Here is a 13,457-nt window from a genome sequence, read left to right as displayed (position 1 = left end):
CTGTATTTATCACCATTTATCTGTGCAACCGGCTCTTCCTCTTCCATCAATGTAAAAACATGCCCTTATTATCTTCCATTTAATATTCCCTTGACTCCCACATACCTCTCCTCTGGCTTCATGTCTATGCACATTTGTACAACAAACAAAAGTCTCCATGTGTATCTTGACTACTGTACCCCCAGTTTCTTGAATCCACTCCAGCCAGACTTTCTCCTCCAATGTTCTAGAGCTTATGTCCATTCTTCAAACTAGAGTGAAAAGACATCTTTGGGAGAGAAGTAGATGGAGTGGTGAGGGAAAGGGGGGTGCCTGCTCACACAGTTTATGTGAAACAACCTTGGTGATCGAGGTGCAGGCAGAGAGCCCAATGCCAGACTACTCTCCCAATCCAGACAGAGGGCTGAGAACCGGGACAGAGCTGAGTCCTCTGACACTCTGGGAGTAAATGTTCTTTTGAAGAGCAAGTATTGAGGGAGGGAAAGGGGGAAAGAGGGTATTTCCTACATTTGGAGGCTGACTGAAGAAATCAGATGTGAAGAATGAGGAAAGTACACTATTGTAGAAACTAAAGAAATATAAACAGAGAGAGAGAGAGAGATAGTAAGGACCTGGAAGTCATAGGAATAAATGTTACCAAAGGCTCAGGGAGTGGTTAAAACCTATAAATGGCTTCTTCTGAGGAATAAATGGGACAGGAGAAGATAAAGCAAATGCAAAATATGCTCATTAACAAAAATACATTACCAGTAGAGATGATACAGCACTTACCCAATGGCTACTAAATCTTCATGATGAGGTGAGCAAGTAAGACAGAAAATTGTCCTGGGTTCTATAAAGAGGTGCTGGCTGTCATTTCTGTTAAGCCAGTAACAGAAAACTACTCCTTTTTCATCTCCAGATACTATTAAATCCTTTACTTGAGGAGACCAATGCAATGCTGATATTGTATGCTTTAAAACAAAACAAAAATACATTTGCTTCTCATTTGTCAGTGCTGAATTTTTAGTTTGTTTTTAACCTGTATAATACCAGGCACATTGATAGGTACATAATACTGTTACTGCCACTTGTATACCAAGGGTACATGAACCAAATGGTAGAAGAATTTAAGCTCCTAAGGATCAAAGAACCATTTAAAAACATTTCTTCCTTTAACAGCTTAACAAAGCTTCGCAAAGTTCTTACGAAGATTGAGTCTTTTCCTTTTCTACATTCTCTCAAAAGGCAGATTTATCAAGTTTAGAAACAAGTTTCATTCACTCATTTACAGTTTATATTAGCAGTCTTTTTCATGTAAAGAACCAGATAATAGGTATTTTAGACTCTGTCAGCCGTAATGTCTCTGGTACAACTACTCAACTCTGCCGTTGTAGTACGCAAGCAGCCAATACTTGAATGAATGACTGTGGCCATATTCCAGTAAAAACAATCTACAAAAACAGGCAGCACTGTAGTTTGCTGACCTCTGGTTTATATGTATCTCCTTCCAAAAAAGTTTTGAGGCATCTTACAATATATTAGAGTTTCTCATCCAATTAAGAACGTAAAAGCTAACTTGCACAGATGAGCTAGAGTACTTGAAACAAACGAACCCTCAGCAGATACATAATAACGGTCTGAGAAACCATTAAGCCATGATACCTGATGGAGTGCATGTTCTGTCACGACTGTTCTTGTCTCTACATCCCAGATTTTCACAGTTCCATCATCAGAGCTGGTGGCACAGAGGTTGTATTGACCCGGGTAATGAGAAAAGGTGAAGCCAGAGACCCTTTCGGTGTGTCCCACCAACTCCCCTATGACTTCAAGGAAAACCAGACTTCAGGTTAGAGTGCTACCTAGATTCCTGGCAGAATCATACTGTTGTTAGATGAGTGGGACCTCACTTGTCCTGTGGTATAACGAAACTATCCAGGCACTCATAATCAGAAATCCCAAGTGCTGGTTCTGGCTCTGCCACAAGACTTCAGCCCAGTCATTTTATCTCCTTGAGCCTCACTCTTTTCAACCGTAAAATGCTGCTGATATCCCTTGCTGTTCACAGTTCACAGGCTGAGGAGTGGCTCAAATGAAGAATGTAAAAGTGATTCTTATTTAGATATGGCCAGAGCTCATTTGTTAAAGAATAAATAACTAGCTTGCCATATCCCAAGGCATAATCAAAACCTAGTTTGGAGCCTGAAAGCTTCTGGCTCAACTCATTCATCTTACAGAAACAAGTATGTATTTCCAGGATCTTGTTTAGGGCCTGGAGCTGTAGGCAGCCCCTAAACCCAGAAAGGCTCCCAGGGGGCCCGCGCGCGCTGCGTGGGGGAGGGTGGCCAAAGATGTTATAAATGCCTTGGTCTAGAAAGGGGTAACTTCAGTGAGCGAGCGGTCCTACGTGAGAGCGCCAGGAGGCGGGACCGCTAAGCCACAGCGTGGTGTGCTCAATCTTGGAGATGCGGACGCAACAGCCTAGTGACTGTGAGCTGATCCTTCCTGGGCCTCAGTTTCCCCATCTGTAGAGAAAGGTAGCTAGAAACGCCGACTCGGCGCCTCCGGCGAACCCAAGAAGGGCAGGAAGGCGGGGGCCCGGAGGTGGGGAGTTACCTCGAAATGGGGGCGTCCCAGGGATCGCGCCGGCGCTCGGGCCCACGCGGACAAGGAAGACGGAGGTCCGCGCTGCGAAGCCGAAAAGGCCCCCGGGCACGGCATCGCTGCATCGGGCGCAGTACCAGTTAGGAGAAGGCGGCAGCGTGCGCGGCTCCTGTCCCATGATCACCAGCCAGCAGGGATGAACGAAGGAGCCACAGGGGTAGACCGTTCGCAGCCCCACGCCGTAGCTGGGAAGGGGGCGGGGTTGGCTCCGAGCCCCGCCTCGCCGGGCCCGCCGCTACGGCGCGCGCCGAGGCCCAGGCCACACCGCGAGCTCTGCTCCCGCCTCCGCGGGGCTGGGAGGGGCTCGGCCGCGCGCGCGGGGCTCCGCCTCCCAGTCCCACCCGTGGCGAGAAGGTCTGGTGCTGCCGGAGCCTAGCCTGGGGGTTAGGCATTCTCACCTCCTACAGCAAAGTACATAATTAAGGGGTTAGACTTGTGGAGTCACCTCCCCGCACAGCCGTTTTATTTTTTGGACCGGTTCAACCACTATTCCATCAAGTATTTTTGAACGCTATGTGCCAGGGCACTTTGCCAGTTCTGGAGATTCTTTAAAGACATCTACAACAAGCCAGTTAACAAAAAGATAAAAGTTTGAATCAAATCAAAAAGGAAAGGAAGAGTTAGTTCCGGCAACTGGGTGGAAATTCTGGCTCTAGAGTCTTAGTACTCAAAGAGGAGCGGAATAGAGTAACTGTTGATTGCGTGCCAGCTCTGTGAAGGGAATTGTATATGGTTAATTGCTGTGGAGGAAAGGAATGAAAGTTTCGGATTCTGCGCTTGCACTCTCCTACTCCTGTATTGCTTCTTTGCAGAGGGCATGTGGCAGTCCTGCATAGGAAGTGAACGAAACCTGAAATATGTATCCTTATGTAAAGAGGTCAAGCATATATTTGGATGTGGGTAGGGGCACTAATTTTGGAGGCATCCAGCCCCGGATTGAATTAGTGGTTTTGCCAGTTGTCGGAGAGACTTTAACCTATCCTGATCTGTTTCCTCATTTGAAGGAAGATGATAATCCATGCCTTGTTGGATTGCTGTGAGGAATACATAGATTTAGTGAAACGCCTGCCGGGCATGTATGGTAGCAAGTTGCCAGTGAGTATTAATTTATCTCTTGGAGGTCAACCTGGAGATTAACATAGGGATTAGGACCTCATACTTTGTATTCGAGCTGTTTGTACATTGTAGAGCTTTCCACACGATCTCTAGTGATTTTCACAACAAGCCTGTGCTGTAGGGATAGTTGTTTTTGTTTTGCTCAGAAGAAAACTGAGGCCCACCTCTCTTTTCCCAATCTTTCCGGCCCCTTGTGAGGTGAGGTTTCTCAATTTTTCTTTTTTCTTTCTTTCTTTTTTTTTTTTTAAAAGATTTTATTTATTTATTTGACAGAGATAGCGAGAGAGAGGGAACACAAGCAGGGGGAGTGAGAGAGGGAGAAGCAGGCTTCCCGCCGAGCAGGGAACCCAATACGGGGCTCGATCCCAAGACCCTGGGATCATGACCTGAGCCCAAGGCTTAACCACTGAGCCACCCAGGCGCCCCGAAGTTTCTCAATTTTTTTGGATCTTGATGAATGTTCAGAAACTCACTAGTTTTGGCCTTTATTAAAGTCATTCATTCCCAGGCAAGGCTGTCCGGATCACGCCTATAGAGCAGGCGACGTGTTCGCGGTCTCCATGACAGCATCCCGGGTGTAAATACTGCTAGGTCTCCCGCGGGGGGGGGGGGGGGGGGGGAGGAGGAGAAAGGAGGCACCTAAGAATTGCGCATGCGCTTTGTCCACACAGTGCATGAACTCGGAGGCTTCCGTAGAGGGAGGGAGAAAGATGGCGGCGGCAATACTGGAACGTATGGGTACGAATGAGTAGGGTAGGGATTTCTTAGTGGTTTAGGCGTGGTAGAAGGGAGTGGAGGTGGGAGTCTGAATTGACCGCTTGTGTTAATGTTTCAGGTGCATTAAGGATACAGAATCTGAGGGGGAAGCTGGCCTTAGGGTAAGTCTTTCGCCTCGGAGTTGCAGAGGCTCAAGGCCTCCTTCCCGGTTTGTCAATTACTGAGGGCCTGTCTGCCACCCTCAGCATTTAGGCTCTGGGGCTGTGGAAGCGAACGAGACAGCCAGTCTCTGCTTGGTCACTCCATCTTTCCGCCGCCGTATTACATAGCTCTGAGGGAATCAGGATAACCTGTTAGGGGACATTGTAAATCTCTTTTCTAAATAATCTCTGAACATGGTTACACTCTCCCAACCGTGTTGGGAGCGTCCGAGTTTTCTAGTTACCTCTCTGGTTACTTGGTTATCTGAGCAGGGACTGTATTGTAGATAACCGCGCTTTACAACGTGTCTAGCATTGTGTTAAACGCTTTATATGCGTTATCACATTCTCATAACAACTTGCATAGTGTACGTATTGCTACACCCATTTTTCAGACAAGGAAATTGAAGCTCCCCAAAGTAAAATAACTTTCCTAAGGCTCCCTAATCATTGGAAGTTCTAAAGCTTTATACTGTATTCTCCAGAGCATTCTTAGACCTCAGGACAAATGGGTTTTTTTAAGGTTAGGGAATGCAGTTAAGTCAGGACTGTCAAGGAGCCTTTCTCTGCCACCTTCTCCTTGTCCCTCTTCCCCTCTTCTGCAGTACAGCTGTTGATATTTGGAGATTGATAATCTGAGTGTAAATTGTCTGATCTGCACATTTGTTGGAATTTATTTTGGTTTAGTTTATAGGCTTCGGAGACAGACGAGTTGGGTGTGAATCCCCTTTTTAAACTGTATGATTTTGGAAAAGTTATTTATCTTTTCTAAGTTTTAGTATTTATGTATGCTAGGAGAGTAATATTAGTACCTATGTCATAGTATTTTTATGAGGATTAAATGAGGTAATGCATATGAAGTGTTTAGTATAGTGCATGGCGTATAACAGTCCCACCCTAGATTCTAGCTGCCATTACTGTTTTTATCATTATAAATTATTACTGAGTTCCCATTATATTTAGCTCTGTTTCCAGTTCTTCAGTCAAAGGACCGAAGAGGTGGGCTAAAGAAGAAAATAGGAGGCACTGCCCCTTAGGATTTGTCTATACTTTGCTTTTTTTTAGATTATCTCTTACTATTCCATCCTAGCTATGCTAATTTACTTACTTCATCTGAATATGCTGTCATTTATTTGCTTCTTGGCTTTCATACTGTGCCTTCACTTCCTGTCTATAATATGAGTTCTAATTATTTAAACCCTGTTCAAATGTTTCTTTTCTTTTTTTTTTAAAGATTTTATTTATTTATTCATGAGAGACAGAGAGAGAGAGGCAGAGGCAGAGGGAGAAGCAGGCTCCCCGCAGAGCAGGGAGCCTGATGCGGGACTCGATCCCAGGACCCTGGGATCATGACCTGAGCCGAAGGCAGACGCTTAACCGACTGAGCCACCCAGGCGTCCCTGTTCAAATGTTTCTTATTTAGATTTCTCAGATCTCACTGAAAAGGAAAGAAATTAATCTCTCCTTTTAGCATGTGTGTCTCAAACAGTGGCTTCATGTTATGTGTCTGTGCTCTTTACTAGCTTATATACCCTGCATAGGTAGGGACAGTTCTTACTTCTCTTTATAGTTCCAAGTTAGGGTCTTGCACAAAGTGAATATTTTGTTAATGTTTGTTGACTTAAATTGTCCTGCACTGACTTATACTTGGAAGCTCTGAGCAAGCAACTTAAGCAGTTTGTCTTCAGTCTTTTCATCTATGTAATACAGGATTTTGCTGGATAATGCCTAAGGCTCTTTTTAGTCCTGAAGTTATATAATTTTATGAATCCTTATTCTGGACTTTTTCTTTTTCTTTTTCTTTTTTTTTTGGATTTATTTATTTATTTTAGAGAGGGGTGGGAGGGACAGAGGCAGAGGGAGAGGGAGAGTGAATCCCAAGCAGACTGCCCATGGAGCACGGAGCCTGAGGTGGGGCTCTATCCCAGGACCCTGAGATCATGACCTGAGCTGAAATCAAGAGTCACACACTTCACTGACTGAGCCACCCAGGCTCCCCGAAAATCTGGCTTATTAACTATCCACATGTGTATGACACTGATAGCAAGAACCTTTTGGAACAGAGAAGTCATGCTCCTTAGTCTGCAAAAGCTCTTGCCCCCCCACCCCCTTTTTTTCTGTCACTTTAGCTAATAGTGACTTTCAACTAGGGGCAGTTTTGCCCCCACCCATTACCTCCAGCCTCCTGAGACATTTGGCAATGTCTGGAGACATTTTTGGTTGTCATTTTTGTTAGATTCTAATTGAGGCAAGATGGAGGATGTTCTTTTATTCAGTCTCAAGTGTGGGATTAACTTAATGTAACAGAAGTAAATTGGGAACAAAGAATTTTTTACCTTGATGCATATAACAACATGATATTCTCATGTTGAGCCAGAGGCCAGTATTATCTTCACTTGGGATTTGGGTATACCTTGTACTAAAGCGCAAAATGAACTTTGAGCAATAAGTAGCAAGTATTATTTCTCAAATTGTGACTTTTTTTTTTAAAGATTTTATTTATTTGAGACAGAGAGAGCATGCAAGTATGAGCTGGGGGTAGTGGCAGGCAGACGAAGAAGCAGACTCCCTGCTGAGCAGGATGCCTGCTGTGGGACTGGATCCCAGGACCCTGGGATCATGACCTGAGCCGAAAGCAGACGCTTAAGCGACTGAGCCACCTGGGCGCCCCTTAAATTATGACTTTAGAAACTCTCGTACTGTTTATCTGAATTCTTAATCCTAAAATTTACTTTGTAAATTTACTTTTCAATGTCTAATGACTATGGGAAGAATTTGAAAAGTGATACTTAAACTGAATCCTTAAGCAGCGGTAGATGGAAGACACGAGAGTAACAGGAGTAATGACGTTCGTATGCTAGTTTCAGTATACCACCTACTTTCCGTTTGGACTCTGGCAGTCTCACCATAATGTGGGCACCTGTATATCTGTTATGTGTACAAGCACTTTAGAGAGTTGGTTCAGGCCTACCTTCCTTCATCCACTGTACAGAGGTCTAGTGAAGCTAAAAGGACTTGAGCTTCCCAATAAATGAAAGGATATAATAAATATCAGTAATGATACTTGACTTTCAAAATGATAAAAGTTGATCCTGAATGCCTTTCATTTTTTTTTAAAGGTTTTAACTAGTTTTGATTCTTTAGAATGCTAACAGTGAACTAGAGTGCTAGGCAGACTTAAATTTTAATATTTGTTGGAAAAAAATTTTACAGAAGGAAATGGATTCCAGCAGTAACTCAGGTTCTCATTTGTTAATTCCACTAATTTCCTTTTCTTGACTTCCTTTTCTCTAGTGAGTCTTCACAGTATTTCTTACATAAAAAGGTCTCAAAAGTTGTAAGTTTCAAATTATGTAGTTAAGTTTTGAATTAAAGATTTTCAATTTACTTTATGATTGCTTAATTTTCTGCTTTAATTCGGTGTTATTCCAACAGTTGACCAAGAGAGGGCGTATAAGTACTTTTGATTTAATACATTCCTGAATTAAGTGCTCTGTTTGGAATAATATTTTAATTTAATTTGATTACAGTTGTTTAGTATTTGCTTGATAATTCATTTTATGAGCCATTTGAGCCCTGAAAGTATTGTAGGTATTCAGACATCTTTGTCATTATTTATTCATAATTAATTTATTAATGATTAATTTATTAAGCACCATATTTAATTCATTGAATGTGTATTGATTTGAGTATAAGACACTGTGCTAGGGTGCCTGGGTGGCTCAGTTGTTAAGCGTCTGCCTTGGCTCAGGTCATGATCCCAGGGTCCTGGGATCCAGCCCCACATCGGGCTCCCTGCTCAGTGGGAAGCCTGATTCTCCCTCTCCCACTCCCCCTGCTTGTGTTCCATCTCTCACTGTGCCTCTCTCTGTCAAATAAATGAATAAAATCTTTAAAAAAAAAAAAAAAAGACACGGTGCTAGGTATGATGGATACAGAAGGCACAGGCCTCACCCTCAAGCATTCTTTCAGACTGGTTGGTGTAACAGTGGTTTCATTGAAGAATTAAATAGACGCCAAGGGATTTGTGTTTCTGTAATCCTGTGTCAACAATGAGATTCAAGATAGAATTAAGGTTCAGAGAGCCCCTAGAGATAATGTACTCAATTCCTCTTTTCATAAAAAACTGGAGGCCCAGAGAATTGATAAACTTAGTGTACCCCTGAATTACAGCAGCATAGAAGCAAATGATCATGATTAGAAACATGAAAAGAAGTTTTGAAATTGTGTAATATAAAGTTTACAGTTCATAGTGTTCAGTTTTTTGGAGAACAGGAGAGATGAACTGTTCAGAGGGCCTGATTTAAAGTTAGTACTAGCCATCAATGTTTATCATGTGCTAGGAACTCTAGGGTGTGGTACATTAATTATTTACCCACCACTTGACAGAATAAAGTGGGTATTATTCTTATCATTCTAGAAGTAATAACATCAATTTTATTGAGCCCTTTTAAGTGTCAGGTTAAGTATTTTACTTAAAGTATCTTATTTGAGTTCCTTAAGAAGCCTATGAGGTAATTATGGTTTTTATTCCATTAACCAATGAGAAAACTGAGCTCTGGAAAGTTATGTGACTTCCTCAAGGTCATTTACCTCATATTAGAGTTAAGATTTAGACTCAGGTTTACTTGACTCCACAGTCTCTGCTCTCATCCCATGGCTTATAGTTGTTGTTGTTGTTGTTTTTTTAGGAAATTCTGCCCTCTAACATCATGTATCCTAGTCTTGTGCTTTTCAGTTAAAATAGTGGAACCTAAATGTGGATGGCAAAGTTTTTGTCAAGTATTTTGATGGTACTGATCTTAATATCAGGATGTAAAATGGTGAACTTGAGATAGAGTAGTAGAAATGAGCCAGTAGGAGAATAGATTTTTAAAATTCTTTAGCCTGGGGGAGCCTGGGTGGCACTGCTGCCCGCTCAGTGGGGTATTTGCTTCAGGATTCTCTCTCTCTCCCTCTGCCCCTCCCCCTGCTCACGCTTGCTTGCATTCTCCCTCTTAAATAAATAAATCTTAAAAAAGAAATTCTTTAGTCTGAATGGTTTAAAAACTAAAAACAAAGGCCTTGCTAAGTGTATTATCCAGTTGCATAAACTGTGTGAAAATCTGCCAATTTACAACAACTTTGAATATTTAAGTCTGGGTTAAATACTCAGTATCCATGTGCCAGATTTTTTTTTTTTAAAGATTTTATTTATTTATTTGACAGAGAGACACAGCGAGAGAGGGAACACAAGCAGGGGGAGTGGGAGAGGGAGAAGCAGGCTTCCCGCTGAGCAGGGAGCCCGATGTGGGGCTCGATCCCAGGACCCTGGGATCATGACCCGAGCCGAAGGCAGACACTTAACCGACTGAGCCACCCAGGCGCCCCTCCATGTGCCAGATACTGTCCTTAGTGCTAGATTACAGAGGATGGTATACTTGCCTTCACAATGCTCAAGTGCACATTTACTACAGGAACTCATTCTTATACAGCCACCTTAGAGTACCATAGTTCCAACTCGCTGCTGCATGGCTGGTAAGAACAGAATACGAAGATAGTGGGGAGAATGGTTGTCTGGGAGAAGGGATCAGGTGATGCCTTGCATTGAGGTGACAATTGAGCTGGAGCTTAAAACAGGATAAGCATTTCATTCAGGAGATGATGATTGAGGAAAAAACAATATAATCAAAAGTATAAAGATATGAAAGTATGTGGTTTGTTCAGAGAACAAGGAATGTTTGTGTGGCCAGGCCATAAGGTGAATGAGCCAAGATGGCTGTTGGGGTTAGATTATAAAAGGCCTTCTGTGTCTTCCTAGGAATTTAGACTCTATATTCTGCACAGCAGGGAAACACCAAGTTTGTGTGTTTTTTGGATATACCCAGACATACAAAAGTAGATAATAATATGATGAACCCTCATGAACTTATCACCCAGCTTCAACTCATGGCCAATCTTATTTTATCTATGGTCCCTACTCTCTCCCATCATATTTTGAAACAAATCCCAGACACCATATTATTTAATTCATAAATATTTCACTATATATCTCACTAAAAAGTATCAAATATCCAGTTAATGTTCAAATTTGCAATGGTTAAATAACTGTTGTACTTTTAAAATTTTAATCAACACATTGGAATTAATTGATATTTCTTTGAAGTCTCTTAATCAGTTGGTTCTTTATTCAGCTTTCTTTTTCCCCTTGTAATTTATTTGTTGAAGAAAGTGGCCTGTTTGTCTTGTAGAATTTGTACAGCTTGGATTTTGCTGAGTGCATCCCCCTCATATTGTTTAACATGTTCTCCTGTCTCTCTATTTCCTGTATTGAATCTAGAAGCTCCATTAATTCAGGTTTGTTTTTTGCAGAAAGACTACTTCATGGATGGTGGGTAGTGATTTCTTTCCTCAGGAGGCATGTAATGCCAGCTTTATCTTTTAATTTCTTAAGGATTACAAAATATTGTGATTTGTCCTGCCTACTCCACAAAATTGAGGAATTCCACAGGTTAGGTCAGGGATCCATTTTATCTTCTTTAACTCTGTTTTAGGACTGAGCTGGCTTATATATATATATATTTTTTTAAAGATTTTATTTATTTATTTGAGACAGAGAGAATGAGAGAGACAGAGAGCACATGAGAGGGGGGAGGGTCAGAGGGAGAAGCAGGCTCCCTGCCGAGTAGGGAGCCCGATGCAGGACTCGATCCAGGGACTCCAGGATCATGACCTGAGCCGAAGGCAGTCGCTTAACCAACTGAGCCACCCAGGCGCCCTGAGCTGGCTTATATTAAAGAGTCAATACTTTTTTTGGTCAGTCAGAGCAAGAGATCTTGAGGTAATATCTATTTATTATTTGACTTAACGCTGGTTATCAACGTTTTACTCCTAGCTTTCAGTGAACTAGCTCTCTATGGTATTTTATGTAAAATTGTTCTCTGTTAATTAACATCTAGACTGTTTCCACTTGTGATCCTTAAAGAGTTTTGCTCACAATGGAGCTGATGTGATTCAGGAGATTCGTAAGCTCTGGAAAAGATTCTAAGTGTCTTTTGTTTTACAGGCTTCTTTCATCTCATAATGTTTTACCCCAATCACATATCCACACAAGTGGGTCTCTGGACATTTCTCGAAGATGGGAAAAGAAGAATAAAATTGTTTATCCTCCACAATTGCCTGGAGAACCTCGGAGACCAGCAGTAAGTTTGTGGGTAGAAATAATCTCTTGGGGCACCTGGGTGGCTCAGTTGGTTGAGAGTCCAGCTCTTGGTTTCGGCTCAGGTCATGATCTCATGGTTGTGGGATTGAGTCCTGCATTGGGCTCTGAGCTTGGTGCAGAGTCTGCTTCAGATTCTTTCTCCCTCCTCCTCTACCCCTTCCCCTCTGCTTCTCCCCCTTGAGCGCATGCCCTCTCTCTAAAATAAATAAAATCTTTTTTTAAAAAAAGAAATTATCTCTTAATTTTGATAAAGCGCTGTTACTTTTATGTGGCTAGCATTGATTTATTGTTCCATGTGAAGAAAGGGAAAAAGTATTCCACAATTTGTGTGATCATTAGACTGTAACAGAGGATGTTCTAGATTTATCTTCTTGGTAGTTTTAAAAGATTGTCTTTGTTTTACATATTTGTTTGCCTTGACTTAACCTTCTGTTTGGGGACCTTAACTCAAAAACTAAGCTAATAGCTTGAGACACACTGACAGCTTTTTTTTTTTTTTTTAATTTGTGGGTTTTTTTTTTTTTTTTTTTTTTGACAGAGAAAGAGAGAGAGACAGCGAGAGAGGGAACACAAGCAGGGGGAGGGGGAGAGAGAGAAGCAGGCTCCCCGCTGAGCAAGGAGCCCGACATGGGGCTCGATCCCAGGACACTGGGATCATGACCTGAGCCAAAGGCAGACACTCAACGACCAAGCCACCCAGGTGCCCCCATACTGACAGATTTTTGACTCTTAAGAGGCTGGCTAATGTATTCTTGGTAGTGGAGCATGAGCAGTTGGCAAGGATGACTTAAACCATTGACCGTGTTTAAATCATGTTTGGGGGTGCTTGGATGGCTCATTCGGTTAAGCACCTGCCTTCAGCTCAGGTCATGACCCCGGAGTCCTGGGATTGAACCCTGCATCATGTTTCCTGCTCAGCGGGGAGTCTGCAGCTCCCTCTGCCCCCTACTCTTGCTCTCTATCTCAAATAAATAAATCTTTAAAAAAAAAAAATCATGTTTGGTTTTCCAACGTCTTAAATTTGAACATAGACACACTTATTTGTGATTTTTGTCTGTTTGTAATTCACAAACCTTTGAACTAAGGTTTGAATTTAATCATTCATTGGATTCCTTTCAGAGATACCGAGTTTTATCTCAGCTGCTTGGAATTCTTTTTTTTTTTTTTTTAAAGATTTTATTTATTTATTTGAGAGAGAGAGTGAGAGAGAGAGAGAGAGAGAGCACAAGAGGGGGGGAGTGGAAGAGGGAGAAGCAGACTCCCTGCTGAGCAGGGAGCCCGATGCGGGACTCGATCCGGGGACTCCAGGATCATGACCTGAGCCGAAGGGAGTCGCTTAACCAACTAAGCCACCCAGGTGCCCTGGAATTCTTTTTTTTTAAATTACTCCTTTGGGCCTACTGGCTTTTTAAAGAGATTTATTTATTTATTTGACAGAGAGTTAGAGAGCACAAGTAGGCAGAGTGTCAGGCAGAGGGAAAGGGAGAAGCAGGCTTTCCGCTGAGCAGGGAGACCGATGCGGGGCTCAATCCCAGGACCCTGAGATCATGGCCTGAGCCGAAGGCAGCCGCTTAACCAAC

At 42.5% G+C, this 13,457-nt stretch overlaps 2 protein-coding genes across 9 annotated transcripts in view; one reads left to right on the top strand and one right to left on the bottom strand.

Annotated features, from left to right (window-relative positions):
* GEMIN5 (gem nuclear organelle associated protein 5) overlaps positions 1-2,851 on the bottom strand; it is a 41,001-nt gene extending 38,150 nt beyond the window's left edge. For all 5 annotated transcript variants that reach the window (XM_045902088.2, XM_045902095.2, XM_045902113.2 and 2 more), the window contains exons 1-3: positions 2,596-2,851; positions 1,645-1,805; positions 772-953 (exon numbers count right to left, since the gene is read on the bottom strand). In XM_045902088.2, the coding sequence (XP_045758044.2) occupies positions 772-953; positions 1,645-1,805; positions 2,596-2,761 (509 nt within the window). In that variant the 5' untranslated portion in view covers positions 2,762-2,851. The remainder of the gene's footprint in view (positions 1-771; positions 954-1,644; positions 1,806-2,595) is intronic.
* A 1,578-nt stretch (positions 2,852-4,429) lies between these two features.
* Positions 4,430-13,457, top strand: part of MRPL22 (mitochondrial ribosomal protein L22) — a 28,007-nt gene continuing 18,979 nt past the window's right edge. For 2 of the 4 annotated variants that reach the window (XM_064596617.1, XM_045902075.2), the window contains exons 1-3: positions 4,430-4,497; positions 4,595-4,637; positions 11,722-11,857. In XM_064596617.1, coding sequence (XP_064452687.1) covers positions 4,434-4,497; positions 4,595-4,637; positions 11,722-11,857 — 243 coding nt within the window. In that variant the 5' untranslated portion in view covers positions 4,430-4,433. Of the gene's footprint in view, positions 4,513-4,594; positions 4,638-11,721; positions 11,858-13,457 lie in introns of all 4 variants that reach the window. The other 2 variants (XM_064596619.1, XM_064596618.1) reach the window with 2 other exon arrangements.

This window comes from Mirounga angustirostris, unplaced genomic scaffold, assembly GCF_029215605.1.
Source record: "Mirounga angustirostris isolate CCGP_5_RB_7025 unplaced genomic scaffold, mMirAng1.0.hap1 SCAF_7, whole genome shotgun sequence".
Classification (NCBI taxonomy): Eukaryota; Metazoa; Chordata; class Mammalia; order Carnivora; family Phocidae; genus Mirounga; species Mirounga angustirostris.
Note: the sequence above shows the minus strand (reverse complement) of the source record. Positions and strands in the feature narration are given on the sequence as shown.